Source organism: Entelurus aequoreus, linkage group LG11 (genome assembly GCF_033978785.1).
Source record: "Entelurus aequoreus isolate RoL-2023_Sb linkage group LG11, RoL_Eaeq_v1.1, whole genome shotgun sequence".
NCBI classification, from domain to species: Eukaryota; Metazoa; Chordata; class Actinopteri; order Syngnathiformes; family Syngnathidae; genus Entelurus; species Entelurus aequoreus.
Genome location: NC_084741.1, coordinates 30072727 through 30091237, shown reverse-complemented (window position 1 = coordinate 30091237; position 18511 = coordinate 30072727). Strand labels below are relative to the sequence as shown.

Here is an 18511-nt window from a genome sequence, read left to right as displayed (position 1 = left end):
GTGTTGCCAATCAGCCTATCCCCAGGTGCATGTCTTTGGAGGTGGGAGGAAGCCAGAGTACCCGGAGGGAACCCACGCAGTCACGGGGAGAACATGCAAACTCCACACAGAAAGATCCCGAGCCCAGGATTGAACCCAGGACCTTCGTATTGTGAGGCACTTGCACTAACCCCTTCTGCGTATGTATGTATATATGTGTGTATGTATGTATGTATGTATCAGAATCAGAATCAGAATAGTTTTATTGCCATTGTTTGAGAACGGGTTCACAAACTAGGAATTTTTCTTGGTGCAAACGTGCGACATAAAACAAATATAACGCATATTTGGTAATAAAAAGAGCTGTGACTGAGCTATCAGATATACTTGGAAGGGATTCAAGGAACTCAAGGAGCTGCTGTTAGGAGTTATTGTTCATTTGCCTGATGGCCGAGGGGAAAAAACTGTTCAGGTGGCGGGAGGTGTGGGTCTGGATGGAGCGTAGTCTCCTGCCTGAGGGGAGAGGGGAGAATAGTGTGTGTCCAGGGTGAGAAGAGTCAGCTGTGATCCGACCCACACGCCTCCTGGTCCTGGAGGACAGCAAGTCCTGGAGGGATGGGAGCTTGCAGCCAATCACCTTCTGCGCAGCACGTACGATGTGCTGCAGTCTATTCTTATCCTGGACTGTGGCGCCGGGGAACCACATTGTGATGGAGGAGGTCAGGATGGACTCTATGATGGCTGAGTAAAACTGCACCAGCATCTCGGTCGGCACCTTAAGTTTCCTCAGCTGCCGCAGGAAGTACATCCTCTGCTGGGCCTTCTTGATGAGGGAGCTAATGGTCGGCTCCCACTTGAGGTCCTGGGTGATGGTGGTGCCCAAGAAACGGAAGGAGTCCACAATTGGGACAGGGGTGGGAGAGTCAATCAGGGTGAGGGGGGATGGTGGGGCTGTGACTTTCCTGATGTCCATGATCATCTCCACTGTTTTCTGGGCGTTCAGCTCCAGGTTGTTGAGGTATGTATGTGTGTATATATATATATATATATATATATATATATATATATATATATATATATATATATATATATATATATATATATATATATATATATATATATATATATATATATATTAGGGCTGCAACAACTAATCGATTAAATCGATTAAAATCGATTATTAAAATAGTTGCCGATTAATTTAGTCATCGATTCGTTGCATCTATGCTATGCGCATGCGCAGACTTTTTTTTTGTTTGTTTTTTTTAATAAAAAAAAATTATTATTATTATTTTTTTTTACTAAACCTTTATTTATAAACTGCAACATTTACAAACAGCTGAGAAACAATAATCAAAATAAGTATGGTGCCAGTATGCTGTTTTTTTTCAATAAAATACTGGATAGGATAGAAATGTAGTTTGTCCCTTTTATCCGATTATTAATCGATTAATCAAAGTAATAATCGACAGATTAATCGATTGTCAAATTAATTGTTAGTTGCAGCCCTAATATATATATATATATATATATATATATATATATATATATATATATATATATATATATATATATATATATATATATATATATCCATCCATCCATTTTCTACCGCTTGTCCCTTTCAGGGTCGCAGGGGGTGCCAGAGCCTATCTCAGCTGCACACGGGCGGAAGGCGGGGTACACCCTGGACAAGACGCCACCTCATCACAGGGCCAACACAGATAGACAACATTCACAGTCACATTCACACACTAGGGCCAATTTAGTGTTGCCAATCAGCCTATCCCCAGGTGCATGTCTTTGGAGGTGGGAGGAAGCCGGAGTACCCGGAGGGAACCCACGCAGTCACGGGGAGAACATGCAAACTCCACACAGAAAGATCTTCGTATTGTGAGGCACTTGCACTAACCCCTGTTCCACCATGCGTATGTATGTATGTATATATATATATATATATATATATATATATATATATATATATATATATATATATATATATATATATATATATATATATATATATATAATATATATATATATATATATAATGTTTGTATATATGTATGTATATATATGTGTATATGTGTGTATACATATCTATATCTGTATATATATATATATATATATATCTGTATATATATATATATATATATATCTGTATATATATATATATATATATATATATATATATATATATATATATATATATATATATATATATATATATATATATATACATACAAACTGCTGCACCTCCAGTCACCAATCCGTAAAACTGCTCAAGTTTGCGGATGACACCACCCTCATCGGGCTCATCTCGAATGGCGATGAGTCCGCCTACAGGAGAGAGGTGGACCGGCTGACGTCCTGGTGCAGCCTCAACAACCTGGAGCTGAACGCCCAGAAAACAGTGGAGATGATCATGGACTTCAGGAAAGTCACAGCCCCACCATCCCCCCCTCACCCTGATTGACTCTCCCACCCCCGTCCCCATTGTGGACTCCTTCCGTTTCTTGGGCACCACCATCACCCAAGACCTCAAGTGGGAGCTGACCATCAGCTCACTCATCAAGAAGGCCCAGCAGAGGATGTACTTCCTGCGGCAGCTGAGGAAACTTAAGGTGCCGACAGAGATGCTGGTGCAGTTTTACTCAGCCATCATAGAGTCCATCCTGACCTCCTCCATCACAATGTGGTTCCCCGGCGCCACAGTCCAGGATAAGAATAGACTGCAGCGCATCGTACGTGCTGCTGAGAAGGTGATTGGCTGCAAGCTCCCATCCCTCCAGGACGTGTTTTCCTCCAGGACCAGGAGGCGTGTGGGTCGGATCACAGCTGACTCTTCTCACCCTGGACACACACTATTCTCCCCTCTCCCCTCAGGCAGGAGACTTTGCTCCATCCAGACCCACACCTCCCGCCACCTGAACAGTTTTTTCCCCTCGGCCATCAGGCAAATGAACAATAACTCCTAACAGCAGCTCCTTGAATTCCTTGAATCCCTTCTAAGTCTATCTGATAGCTCAGTCACAGCTCTTTTTATACCAAATATGTGTTATATGTGTTTTATGTCGCACGTTTGCACCAAGAAAAATTCCTACTTTGTGAACCCGTTCTCAAACAATGGCAATAAAACGATTCTGATTCTGATTCTGATATATATATAACAGTGGCGTGCGGTGAGGTTCATGTCAGGTGAGGCACTGACTTTATCACAGTCAGATTTACAAACATACGAACCCTAAAGAGTATCTTATTCACAATTTGATTGGCAGCAGTTAACGGGTTATGTTTAAAAGCTCATACCAGCATTCTTCCCTGCTTGGCACTCAGCATCAAGGGTTGGAATTGGGGGTTAAATCACCAAAAATTGGGCTGCTGCCCACTGCTCCCCTCACCTCCCAGGGGGTGAACAAGGGGATGGGTCAAATGCAGAGTACACATTTCACCACACCTAGTGTGTGTGTGACAATCATTGGTACTTTAACCTAACTTTAACTTTACACTTACAAACTGTAGCACACAATAAAGCACATTTAATTAAAAAAACATTATTATGGTCTTACCTTTACTTATAAATGCGGGAGCGTTGTGAATGAATGAAATATGAAATCCGCAATGCATTCTGCAGGTGTACCTAATGTTGTGTCCCTGTTCACTGCTCCTCCGGCGCGCCGCGCGAGCATTGTTGTTTTTGCACTTTTTGGCTTCTTGTTAAGTGACTTTTTTTGGGTGGATTCGGTCTTGCACGTGGAGGGTTTGGGTGTGGGTTTTGGTTGGTGTGGCGCTCCCGTCGGGCGGTGCATTCTGCGGCGGGAGTGTTAACCGGCACCAGGAGGCGGGGTTATGAGACGAGCCTCACACAGTGTGTCTTGGTAGCAGTTTTATGATCGCTCAGCACTAAAAATATGTTACACACATACAGTTGTTGACAAAATACACTGTGCATTATATACCTCAGCTAACTAAACTATGGAAATGTATAATATAATTCATATAGCAATACGGTCTCACTGCACAGCAGGCCAGCAGTTAGCCGAGTCATTGCGTACAATCCATGTTGAGGGCGAGGCACAACGCAGTGACGTGCCTCAACTGGCTGCTGATCACCGCACCGTCTCTTCTCAGTATTTGAACGGCAAATGTGAAAATAAAAATAAAAATAATCTAAAACTGCTGAAGTTAAATGGAAAATAACTTTAGTATAATCACTGGATACATATAAAAATTTAATGTTTTTTTTTTTTCTTTTTACTTTTTTTTTCTTTCCATGATGGCAGGTGAGGCCGTGCCTCCCCTGCCTCTAGTGACTGCACGCCACTGATATATAATGTTTGTATATATGTATGTGTATATATATGTGTATATGTATATGTGTGTATATATATCTATATCTTTATATATATATATATATATATATATATATATATATATATATATATATATATATATATATATATAATGTTTGTGTATATGTATATGTGTGTGTATATATATCTATAACTGTATATATATATATATATATATATATATATATATATATATATATATATAAAACTGTATATATATATATATATATATGTTTGTGTATATGTATATGTGTATATATATCTATAACTGTATATATGGGCAGGACACTTCACCCTTGCCCCCGGTGCCACTCCCACCGGTGAATGAATGTTGAATGAATGATAGGTGGTGGTCGGAGGGGCCGTAGGCGCAAATTGGCAGCCACGCTTCCGTCAGTCTACCCCAGGGCAGCTGTGGTTACGAAAGTAGCTTACCACCACCAGGTGTAAATGAATGATGGGTTTTTAACATGTAAAGCGACTTTGGGTACTTAGAAAAGCGCTATATAAATCCCAGGTATTATTATTATTATTATTATTATATATATATATATATATATATATATATATATATATATATATATATATATATATATATATATATATATATATATATATATATATGTGTGTGTGTGTGTGTGTGTGTGTGTGTATATACAAAACCCAAAACCAGTGAAGTTGGCACTTTGATTGATTGATTGAGACTTTTATTAGTAGGTTGCACAGTGAAGTACATATATTCCGTACAATTGACCACTAAACGGTAACACCCGAATAAGTTTTTCAACTTGTTTAAGTCGGTGTCCACGTTGTGTAAATCGTACATAAAAACAGAAAACAATGATTTGCAAATACTTTTCAACCTATATTCAATTGAATAGACTGCAAAGATAAGATACGTAACGTTTGAACTGGGAAACTTTATTTTTTGCAAATATTAGCTCATTTGGAATTTGCAAACTCCACAGAGAAAAATCCCTCGCGCGGGATTGAACTCCGTATTGTGATCGAGGCACATGCACTAACCCCTGTTCCACCGTGCTGCCCAATATGAAGGACCATTCATTATTAAATACAATTATTGTCTTTTTAAAAAAAAAAAATACTAAAAAGATGAACAAATATGCATGTAAGGAGTTTGGTGAAAATATTTGATGGAAAAAGCAGTGTAAAAATATATTAGTAACAACACGTCCATATTTCCTCCATATGTTACGCTATGACAGTTATAACATTACTGTATTCAAATATAGGCTGTATAAAAGCAAGTGCAAAAGGAGCTGTTAACAAAATAAATAATAACACGTTACATATTTCCAAAGTGTGCGGGGGACTAACCTTTTTCATAAAGAGTGACGTCGCTCCTCCACTTTGTAAAATGTCACAAGAGTTAAATGCTCACTTTTCTTCTCTTCCGGGTCCTATGTGCGCGTGACGTTTGTCGGACACTAAAAATGCGGCATCACAAAAGTCACACAGTGATTAGTATTACGTAACAGTAGCAGTTGTTAGTATCCCATCCCCATCCATTTTCTACCGCTTGTCCCGTTAGTGTCGTTAGTCATCTCAGTATGTTAATAATGACTGAATTAATTAATTACATATTACAAACTGTTGTATATACTAATTCATAGATGTTATTTTATTATATAAAAAGGTCAGTAAATGATTTTATATAATTGTAAATGCTTTGAAGTGGGAAAGGGGTAGGATTAAATAAGCTTTGCTTCTTCCTACTCCTTTTCGGGCATGATGTAAATGAAATGATATGAAATTGTGTGATGTATTATGATGTAAATGTGTTCATGTTCGAAATAAACTAAAAGAAAGAAAGAAAGAAAGTGTGCTGGTTTTTAAAGTATCGCCACTATCTGTTTAAGTGTTACTAATTGTTTAACAGAAGGAAAATGATTGAATCAAAACTTTCCGAGCAACCCTTAAACACAACTCAGGTGGATGAGCATTTAACTGTATTGTACTATACAGACCTGGGCATTCTGCGGCCCGCGGGCCGCATCCGGCCCTTTGTACGTCCCTGTCCGGCCCGCGTGAGGCCAATTATAAATTACAAAATCAATTTTAAAAAGTATCTATTTCGAGTGTGCAATACAACGGTGCTGCTTTTGTTTTGAAAAGCGTTATTTGTATTACTTCCGTGTGGACGTATGCTCGTGCGCGCAGCGGCAATCACAAATACAAAATACATTTAAAAAAACATCTTTGTCGTGCGTGCAATACAACTGTGCTGCTTTTATTTTGAAAAGTGTTATATGTGCGTATGTCCTGTGAGGGAAGGCGCACAGCGACAAGTGATGCCCGGTTATCCCCGAGACGCTAAAAAGAGAAAAGTTGATGACGAATGGCGTGTTTTAAAAAAGACATGGACTGCCAAGTAAAGGTAAAGCCGTGTGCTTATTTGTGGTACACATGTTGCTCTGTTTAAAGAATATAGTGTAACGACCTGCTGAAGTTGATGCTGTCTTCTTGAGTTGTGTAAATGAGGAGTGAGGAGACGTGCGTGTGGAAGGAACGAGATATGTTGAGCTGTGTTAGTTTAGCTTGCTCAATAAAAGTTTAAAAATTGCGTCAGACTTGCTGTGCACTTCTTCTGGACGCTACAATTGGTGTCAGAAGTAAAACTTTGCGCATACTGCACTGCTTGTGTGCTACGTCATTGGGAGGTACGTGCCACGTGAGGAGCTCGCCGCAAAGAGAGAGAGAGACAGAGAGAGAGAGAGAGAGCGTTTACAGGTGCAGCCACGCTGCTTGCCACGGGGGGAATTCCGCCCTCAATGAAGATTCCCAGGTTTGATGGCAAGGCGAACTGGGAGGCATTTCATCCCACTAGTGACATCAATTGTAGCGTCCAGAAGAAGTGCACACCAAGTCTGACGCTCTTTTTAAACTTTTATTGAGCATGCTATACTAACACAGCTCAACTTATCCCGTTCTTTCCAAAAGGAAAACCAATCCTCACTCCTCATTTCCGCAACAGCAACGCTTCCTCCTTCTTCGCCAATTACCTTACAGACGTGCTGGGTCATTTTTTTTATATGGTGCCTTTTGCGTCCCCAGTATAAATCATGTCATATTTTCTCAAAATATTTACAATTGCTCATTCCATTAGTTTCTTTGTGTATGGTAAATTGTTGTCTATCATAAATACAGTGATATGGGCTTCAAACATTAGAATATATATTTTTTAAAGCTTTTGTTAAAGTTCTATTATGCGATTTTGCCATGTCCCTGGTGCTGTTTATTCAACTTTAATCTAGAAAATAACAAATAAAAACATATATTTTTAATTTTTTTTTGTTATGATATAATTATCATAGACAAGCTCTCTTTAGTCATATGGTGTATATTATCAAAATCGTAAAAAGAATTACAAAAAAATAAGGTTCTATGTCTGTCCCTGTGGTCGCTGTCCACTCTGTTAAGTTGCGTTACTGTCCCTTTAAGAAAACAACCACATTTGTCAGTGACATCATTCTCATCAGGTAACATCACACCAGTGGCGGGAAACTCAACTCTGGTAAGCTGTGTGGTTTTTTAGCTCTCTTACTATCTGATGTTGATGTTTTTATGAAGTGAATTTAATGTGGTTGAACATAACGTGTCCACTCTGTTAGGCCTAAATAATAAGGAGATCAATCAAATTGAAATTTTTCAAAACATGTTTGTGTGAAATTATAGATTTCTTATCAATTATTCAAGTCCATGCTAGCTGTTATGTTAACACAGGCAGGCTGAAGGCTAACTTTAGCTCAAAATGTCCACCGTGTTAGTGTCCACCGTGTTAGCCTCATTCAACTAACACGGTGGACATCAACCTAACAGAGTGGACATGTATATAGTAATGTTGACTTATCACAATGTATATGTAGTGCTATTATGCATTCAACAGCAGTTTCTTTCATAATTCTTGGTTAATCATCACTGCTGTTGCAAAATATCATATACAGCAAATACATTGGTGTTAAAAGTACAGTGTTAATGCTTTTCAGTGTGAAGTGTTACGATTTCAGTGGTAAATTCAGCATGTTCTCTCACCAATTCACAGCAGAAGCAGCATAGTATAACGGATAAGGATGCAGGTTGGCATGTGGGAGGAAAGTCATTATACAGGCAATCATGCACTGAAAACACATGTATGCTGTTATGCATATGTCCTTAACAGAGTGGACATATCCCGTGTGTCACCTCTCATTAATATAGCTAAATATACTATGATTTAGGTGCCTGAGTTCGACCAATATGTTTTTCAGCAAGTTACATATGTCATGTATACAATAGAACATAAAAATATTGGTAAATCAACTATTTATTTTTTACAAGTTATGAAGAACAAATGGCACCCTATAAAAAAAACGACCCTGCTACGTTCACAACAAAGAGGATGCAGGATGAAGTGACAGAAATTGAAATTTTTGTATTGTAATATACATCAGGAAGTGTTGTGTAAGAAAGTGTTAAAAATAAAACCATCAAAAGCCATCTGCTTTTGTATAAAGATAAGTTAGGTTAAATGAAAATATTATTATCTATCTTACGGTTTATCAAAAATAATTTGTGCAAAATTTAATTGAAATATTGTCGGTGTGGCCCTCCAGCAGTGCTCGGGTTGCTCATGCGGACCCCGGTAAAAATTAATTGACCACCCCTGTACTATAATGTATTTATTGGGAACATCCTGTTGTTGCTGCTGGTGACCAGCAGAGGGCGTGCGCGACAAAGATATTGTAATTGTACACCCAGCTAGCAGAGATCTTGGGCTTCAAATAAATTGTTTTATAGTGATACATATCTTCATGCTAACAGTCAAACAATGACATGCAAATGTTTCTCATATAAAAGAATGTTGGCAATTCTGCCTGTCAAAAAACAAGATTATTAGTAAACGTCTATGTTTGTTATATAAGCCCCAATCATCTCGCACATAATAAACCTCTCAATTTCACAAGGCCAAGTACCAAAAGATTTTAAGATAGCAAGAGTAACTCCCCTCTTTAAAAAAGGAAGCAAATTGGAACCTGGCAACTACCGACCTGTTTCTATTCTCAGTTCTTTCGAAAGTAATGGAAAAAATAGTTTATGAACAGGTCGATAGTTACCTTGCTACCAATAAACTCATGTACAAATTCCAATCCGGCTTCAGAACTAACCACTCCACTGACACATGCCTTCTCTATCTGACCGACCACATCAAACATGAGGTGGACGCGGGCAAATACTGCGGCATGGTCATGCTGGACCTTCAGAAGGCCTTTGACACCGTTAACCACGCTATACTGTTGGATAAACTCAGAGCAATCAGATTTGATAAAACCTCATGGAGCTGGATGCAATCTTACTTGGAGGGGAGGGAACAGGTGGTAGAGGTGAATGGCATTGTGCCCCCCCCTCTCAGTAAGCTGTGGAGTCCCCCAAGGCAGTATATTAGGGCCATTACTGTTCCTAATATACATAAACGACTTGTCATCGGCATGCGACTGTGAATTGTTCTTGTTTGCGGATGACTCGGCCTTGCTGTTATCAGACAGGGACAAGTCACAGGTGGAGAAAATCCTCAGTGCTGAACTTCGAACTTCCACCTGGCTCGCTGACAACAAGCTATCCATACACTTGGGTAAAACGGAATCCATCCTGTTTGGGTCCCACATCAACCTTAAGAAAGTTGATGATTTTACTATAAAAGTGGGTGACATTGTTTTCACCAGGAAAGATGAGGTCACCTACCTAGGTTCCATTCTAGAGGCTAATCTTTCCTGTGATAAAATGGCAACCAAGGTAATCAAAAAGGTCAACCAACGAACGAGATTTCTCTACAGAATCTCCTCTCTGGTCAACAAAAGCACCATGAGGATTCTAGCGGGAACTCTCGTTCAACCCTTTTTCGATTACGCATGCACCTCCTGGTACCCTAGCACTTCCAAAACTCTCAAATCTAAACTCCAAACATCCCAGAACAAGCTAGTCAGATTACTTCTAGACCTCCACCCCAGATCACACCTCACTCCTACCCACTTCTCCAAAGTGGGCTGGCTCAGGGTGGAGGACAGAGTAAAACAACTTGCACTGAGCCTAGTCTATAAAATCCACTACACCTCCCTGATACCGAAGTACATGTCAAACTACTTCCTTAACGTAAATGACCGCCATAACCACAACACCAGGGGGAGCTCCACTAACCATGTTAAACCCAGATTCCGATCTAACAAAGGTCTTAACTCATTCTCTTTTTATGCCACATCAATGTGGAATGCGCTCCCAACAAGTGTAAAAGAAAGGGCATCTCTATCCTCCTTCAAAACCGCAATAAAAGTACACCTCCAGGCAACTTCAACCCTAAACTAACACCCTCCCCGGATTGCTAATAATCAAATGTAGATACTTTTTCTTATGCTTTCTGATCTCTATCTCTATGTCCACTACTTGCTGTACATATCTTACCAAGTCAGGCCTACACTGTTTTAATGTCCATTTCTCTGTTCTCAATTGTTGATGACTGAAGTATGATAACAACCAAACCTAACCCCCCCCCTCCACATCCCGGATTGTAAATAATTCAATGTATATACTCTGATGATTATCTTGTGTGATGATTGTATTATGATGATAGTATATATCTGATAGTATATATCTGTATCATGAATCAATTTAAGTGGACCCCGACTTAAACAAGTTGAAAAACTTATTCGGGTGTTACCATTTAGTGGTCAATTGTATGGAATATGTACTTCACTGTGCAATCTACTAATAAAAGTTTCAATCAATCAATTCTTTGTTTTGAATACAAGACAGGTTAAACCATCCATTTTCTACCGCTTGTCCCTTTTGGGGTGGCGGGGGGTGCTGAAGCCTATCTCAGCTGCATTCGGGCGGAAGGCAGGATACACCCTGGACAAGTCGCCACCTCATCACAGGGCCAACACATATAGGCAGACAACATTCACATTCACACACAAGGGCCATTTCTTTTAGTGTCAACCTATCCCCGGGTGCATGTCTTTGGAGGTGGGACCCGGAGGGAACCCAGGTAGTCCACACAGAAAGATAATATTTTATTAACCTTGATCATGTAAATTAAAATAGTAAATAGCCTCCAAATTTGCAGCTTTTTACTTTCAGAAATCATATTACAAAAAAATCATAATAATAAAATAAAGTTATAACCACGAAATTATTGACTAAGTGCAGTTAAAATAATTCATCAATAAAAGACTGACAATTGTTAGCGTTCAACATTTTCTTCCCAAACTATCAACTAAAAAAACAAAATTGTTTTCAATAAAAAATCTGTACAGCAGCAAAAAGTAACCAATCAAAAACATTGGTGATCAATTTACAACTTAAACAGAAGAGAAAACAAATCTTAAAAAAAAAAAAAAAAAATGTACATTTACTTAATGTTATTACTATTTTTAACACAAACTAACACCCTGCGGATGCTTGACTTAAAAGACCACAATTGCAGCAGTCACACAACAACAATATGCTGGTGTGTCCAGTAGTACCGGCCGTGTAATAAACCTTTGGTGGCACAAAACAAAGTGAGTGGCATCATATCCTGAGTTGAACGCTGAGGACAGGCGGCACATTTTAAAGCACATTATATCCTGAACACTAACCACAGGCGCCGATCTACATTTCTGCCAGTGGGTGCTCGGTGTGTGTGTATTGAAAAAAATAATAGACGTTCAGCGAAGCTAATATCCCATATTATTTGTGGCTTTATTTTGTAAAACGGACCAAACTCGCCATAAAATTAACTACAACAAGATTGATTTTTCCAAAATTATTTTAAAGATTGAAAGTTGCCATCAATCCCACGTGGGTGCTCGGGCCCCGAAGTACCCACGAGATCGGCGCCTATGACACTAACTATGCGGCCACTCTGACCTTGCTGAAATCAAAGGCACTTGCAGCCTTTGACCTTAGGAGACTGCATAGGCAGAGAGATGGGTGACTGTGTGTTGCATATTTCTTGGTGTTAAATATTTCTCGCCAGGCCGGATGTTGAGTGTGGTTACAATTCCAATGCTAATTCAGAAATATGATAATCACAACGGGATGTAAAACAAATCAGCACCTTATAACAAAGATCACACACTTAACATTCACATTAGGATCCCTTGTCAAAGTGAGGAGTATTTTTGAGAGTAGTTAATACATTTTTGTGCGGTATACAATGAACTGACTTACTGTATCATTCCACATTGCAATTAAATGCCACTGGAGTCATCGTATGAAAGAGCTTATTTTCTCAGCATCTCTTACATCAAATAAAACAGGCATTAATTGGCCTGCTGTGGAAATGCTTAAATGAGATTGCAGTGAAACAACAATTCAATTGTTCAAAGACTTTTAAAGGTTAGGTAAACCATGAACCTGACTCGGAACACATCGCAGGTTAGCAAGAGGAAAGTGACACTGTGATTGTCCGCAGATAGAAGGCATTGCGTAAGACTGCAGCATGGTCAGAAAGTGCTATGTGTGCTTCCCCTCAGTAGTTGCTGCGCCATCTCTTTGCTAGCTTTGTTAAAATCTATCCCACATTAGCCTGTTGGGCTGAGGTAGCAATGAGGCAAGCAGAACAGCCCCCACACAAACTGCGAGAAAAACTGTGCAAATTCATCCTTACTATTCATGCTGTTCATTGTTCACAATCTTCCTATTCTTCACACTATCTCTGTCTGTCAGCTTCTGCAGAGACGACCTGTCGCTGTTTTTCTTTCCATTCTGGTTCAGCTCTGCTGACAAGCGGGCCGAATCCTGATCCTTGTTGGACTCCTCGTCGGGGTAAACGACGAGGAAACAGGCTGTGAGGAAGCCGAGGAAGGAGCTGCCAGACGCCACCATGGGAATAACCCGTACGGTGCCCACTGCCCTAATGACGGATCCAAGCACTGACGCAACAAGAATCTGGCTTATGTAGACCTGCAAACATAAAAAATAAACTATTGTTAGCACCAACTTTAATGTTGAACATATACAGTACAACCTCTAAGGCAGGACTATTGAACGCAATTGTTTTGAGGGCATCTTCCTTCACTGTTATTCATATTTTGTGTGTAATGTCAATGCAAGGCTGTCATATCATAAGATATATCAAGTAAAAAAACAAACTCAAACACAAGCATTAAGGGACAGCTGAAAAAAAGAACACTAGTCAAAGATCCTCTATATCAGAGCGCTTCTGCGTTTTTTAAGGACATACAACAAAAAAACGTGTCAAAGATCTTCTATAAACAGGAGCGCTGTGCTGTTTTTAAAGAACTATTACCGAAACAATAGTTGAAAATCCTCTATATGACAGGAACACTGATCTGTTTTTACGGACCCACTACAGAAACACTCCTCATGGTTTTTCCATATAGCAATTATGCAAAAAAAATGTAAATAGAAAAAAAAACCCACTAGTCCAAGATCCTCTATATAGCAGCAGCATGTTGCTGTTTTTTAAGGGCCAACTACAAAAACATAAGGTAACTATCTTCTATATACACAATTTTTGTACTGTTTTTTTAAGAACCTACTGCAAAAACCGTAGTCAAAGATCTTCTATATGGCAGGAAGACTTTTCTGTTTTTAAGGACCCACTACATAAACAGTAGTCAAAGATCCATAGTATGGCAGGAAGACGTTGCCGTTTTAATGACTCACTAAAAAAACAGTAGTCAAATCCTCTATATGGCAGGAAGTCATCGCTGTTTTTTTAAGGACGTGCTATCAAAACATCAAAGATCCTATACATGGCAGGAATGCTCTGGTGTTTTTGAGGACCTACTACAAATCACAAGTCAAAGATCTTCTCTATGGCAGCAGCGCTTTGCTACTACAAAAACACTAGTCAAATATCATCTATGTATATAGCAGAAATTCTTTGCTGTTTTTAAGGACCTACAACACAAACACTTGTCAAAAATATTCTATATTGCAGGGATGCTTTGCATGTTTTTAAAAACCCAGTACAAAAACAGTAGTCAAAGATCCTCTATATGGAAGGAATGCTTTGCTGTTTTTGAGAACCTATCAAAAAAACACTACTAAAAGATTCTATGTGGCATGAAGATGTTGCAGTTTTGTAAAGGACCCACTACAAAAGCAGTAGTCAAAAATCTTCTGTATGGCAGGAATGCTTTGCTTATTTTGAGGACTTAATTAAAACACACGAGTCAAAGATCCTCTTTGTGGCAGGAATGCTTTACTGTTTTTGAGGACTGACTACAAAACATTACTCAAATATCTTTAACATTATACACTAGGAACACTTTACTATTTTTAAGGACCTACTACAAAACAGTATTTACAGATCTTTAATGGCAGCAGCACTCTGCTGTTTTTTTTAAGGACCTACTACAAAAACACAAATCAAAGATCCTTTATATTACAGGAATGCTTTTCTCTCTTTGAGGACTTTCAAAAGCAAAGTCAAACATCCTCTTTGTGGCAGGAATGCTTTACTGTTTTTGAGGACTGACTACAAAACATTAATCAAATATCTTTTACAGTATACACCAGGAACATTTTACTATTTTTTAAGGACCTACTACAAAACAGTATTCACAGATCCTCTATATTAGTGTTCCCCAACCACCGGGCCGCGGCCCGGCACCGGTCCGTGGATCGATTGGTACCGGGCCGCACAAGAAATAAAAAAATAATTAAAAAAAATATATATTTTTTTTTAATATTTCTGGTTCCTACATTATGTATCATTATAGATCAATACAGTCTGCAGGGATACAGTCCGTAAGCACACATGATTGGATTTTTTTATGCCAAAAAAATTTAAATAAAATAAAAATAAATACCAACCCAACCCAACCCCCCCACCCCACCCCCGGTCCATGGGACAAATTTTCAAGCGTAGACCGGCTGCAGCACTTTGCTGTTTTTTTAAGGACCTACTACAAAAACACAAATCAAAGATCCTTTATATTACATGAATGCTTTTCTCTCTTGGAGGACTTTCAAAAGCACAAGTCAAATATCCTCTTTGTGGCAGGAATGCTTTACTGTTATTGAGGACCTACTACAAAAACACTAGTCAAAGATCCTCTATGTAGCAAGAATGCTTTGGTCTTAGAGGACCTACTACAAAAACACTAGTCAAAAGATCCTCTCCTGTTGTTCCAGTCATACATCCTTGCAATATGTCCTTAAATACAGCAAAGTGCTGCTGTCATATGGGGAATCTTTGACTAGTGTTTATTTTGTAAGTTGTTTAAAAAAAGACAGCAAAGCCTTCATGCCATATACTGTCATAAATAGGCAATTTCAACATTCCTAACAAGTGTAAAATGATGTTACATACTGTTTTTGTTTTGCATTGAATTCCACATTGTACACTTGGGAGTTTAACTTGTCATGTAAATTGTATTCTATTGGGTCCTTTCAACAATAGCAAAGTTAGCAGTGTGCTACAAAGTGAATAACTGACCTGGCATGTTAAAATAGCACAGTCAATACCAAAACCTCTTCTAGTATTGGCTGGACTGTGCTGGATGTACTGCGGAAAGAAACAAAAGTGACACAAATTCCTTTTTTTTTCCACTTTTCATTTTCACTTTTATGTTCAAAAAAGTGTTGGCTGGTGGTAATACCTCTTTGATTTCATGGTACTGTCCTAGTAAGGCATACGGACAGTAAGATATGCTCATGGAGCTGACACCCATGCTGCTGATCATCACCATGGCAACATACACATTAGGGAAGATGGCCATCACAGCGGTTCCTAAGGTTAGAAAAGTAAATGAGCTGATTCTTGATAAACCTAAAAGCTGTTTTTTTTTTTTTTTTTTTACATAATTTTAACAACATATTGTTATGCTTTAGCTCTGTCATGGAAACTGACCGATTGAGAAGCCCAAAGTGCCGACAATGTAGACGACTTTGATGCTCAAGTCAAAATTATCCAGGTATTTTTGAAGGATTGCTGCCATGTTTGGAAAGGAGACAAGAGGACAAAAATGAATAAAAAGTGTTGAAATGGTTATTTGGATTTATGTCTGTTATTACCTGAGCTGACAGCAGCAGTTCCAGCATAGACCACAAGTCCCCAGCATCCCATCTGGACTCCACTGTTATAATTCTGGAACTCAGTGGAGTTGAGAGGTGCCTGGCAAAACAAAATGATATAAACTACTTTGAAAGAAGAAATAAAATCATGTATTATTGTGGTTTTATGTCTATGGTAGTTCTCATTTTAGTTGGCAGTAGTGCAGAACTGTACTGCATTACAATGAATAATGTTTCCACTATCAAAAGCTGTGATGGTGCTGAAAAAAATCCATACAATACAATACAAGTATTTTGGTTCTAAATAAAGGGGACCACAAAAAATGTCATTATTGGCTTTATTTTAACAAAAAAATCTTACGGTACATTAAACATATGTTTCTTATTGCAATTTAGTCCTTAAATAAAATAGTGAACATACTAGACAACTTGTCTTTTAGGAGTAAGTAAACAAACAAAGGCTCTTAATTAGTCTGCTGACATATGCAGTAATATATTGTGTCATTTATCATTCTACTATTTTGTCAACATTATGAGGGACAAACTGTAAAAATTGATTATTAATCTACTTGTTCATTTACTGTTAATATCTGCTTATTTTCTGTTTTAACATGTTCTATCTACACTTCTGTTAAAATATTCCCGGGCGCGGCGCCGCTGCTGCCCACTGCTCCCCAAGGGGATGGGTCAAATGCAGAGGACAAATTTCACCACATCTAGTGTGTGTGTGACAATCATTGGTACTTTAATCTTTAATCTTTAAAATACATTGGTCATATTCAAAGTATTCGTGTGTCCAGGGACATATTTTCTGAGTTTATAGACATAATATAAATTTAAAATAAAGGAAAGAAGATTTTGTGATGTTAAAAAATATCGATGTAATCATAGTAATATCGATTAGATATGCTATTGTACGTGGTATCATTACAGTGGATGTTAGGTGTAGCTCCACCAATGGGGTTTGTTTATATAGTAGCGTCCCGGGAGAGTTGGTGCTGCAGGGAATTCTGGGAATTTGTTCTGTAGTGTTTATGTTGTGTTGCGGAGCAAATATTCTTCCAAAATGTGTTTGTCGTTGTTGTTTAGTGTAGTTTCACTATATGGTACATGTTTATGACAGTGTTGGCATTGTTCATACTGCCACATTTAGTGTGACATGTATGGCTGTTGAGTAAGTATGTACTTCATTCAGTAATGTGCACTATATTCAAAGTCAATGTATCATTAATGAAATATCAGCCATAATAAACCCTGTTTATGTTTCGTCAGTCATAGACTTATAATTTGTGACCCTTTTGTACTGTAAAATAGAACAAACTCACGACACAATTAACAACAACAAGATTGATTTATCAAAACATATAGTAAAGATTATAAGGTGCCATCAATCTGACGTGGGTGTAACGAAAGGCAACATGTTGGCTGAGTGACGTCAGTGAGTGAGTGAGCGAGCAAAGAGAGAGAGCGATAGTGCTTGCACTGCGCAGTAGAAGGATGAATAGGTCCGGTTGTGTTCTGCAAAACTAATAATAAAGCAACCAGATTGTCACAAATTGGCGGTCTTGTCATTCTGACGTGAAAGTGGAGCTTAGCAGAACCATTGACGGGTAAAGTGAAGGGTGTTACCCCAACGAAAACATGGACCCTGAAGGGAACGTCAGCCCTGTGCTCCTCCACTACAGTCTGCGTCGGAGCAGAACAGCAGCACAGATCTAACAACATTATTACCAGTCACTCTTTGAACTCCTTTGTGCATATCTGAATGCTTATTATTTAAATGTTTACCTAAGTTTGAAGCAAAGGTGGTAATACTAATCGCCACATTTGGCGAGGCGTGCTTTAAAGCAACACTTGAAGCGCGTTGACAGCTGGAGAGTCAATCTAGCCAAGTCAGCAGGCCCTGACCGAGTCAACCCCTGGGTCCTGAAGACTGGTGCTGCTCAGCTAACTGAGATCCTGCACTTCATCTTCAACCTGAGTCTGAAGCTAGAACGGATACCAGTGCTATGGAAAACATCATGCATAGTGCCGGTGCCCAAGAAGCCCATCCCATCGGGCTTGAACGACTTCAGACCTGTTGCCCTGACGTCCCATGTCATGAAGGTCCTCGAGAGACTTGTGCTGGATCAGCTGAGACCCCTGGTGGCTCTTTC

General features: G+C 38.9%; 1 protein-coding gene across 8 annotated transcripts in view; it reads right to left on the bottom strand.

Annotated features, from left to right (window-relative positions):
- Nucleotides 1–7603: 7603 nt before the first annotated feature.
- LOC133659964 (solute carrier family 45 member 4-like) overlaps nucleotides 7604–18511 on the bottom strand; it is a 65439-nt gene continuing 54531 nt past the window's right edge. For 7 of the 8 annotated variants that reach the window (XM_062062913.1, XM_062062912.1, XM_062062916.1 and 4 more), the window contains 5 exons: nucleotides 16356–16455; nucleotides 16192–16272; nucleotides 15941–16071; nucleotides 15778–15846; nucleotides 7606–13271 (listed from right to left, as the gene is read on the bottom strand). In XM_062062913.1, the coding sequence (XP_061918897.1) occupies nucleotides 12975–13271; nucleotides 15778–15846; nucleotides 15941–16071; nucleotides 16192–16272; nucleotides 16356–16455 (678 nt within the window). In that variant the 3' untranslated portion in view covers nucleotides 7606–12974. Of the gene's footprint in view, nucleotides 13272–15777; nucleotides 15847–15940; nucleotides 16072–16191; nucleotides 16273–16355; nucleotides 16456–18511 lie in introns of all 8 variants that reach the window. The other variant, XM_062062914.1, reaches the window with a different exon arrangement.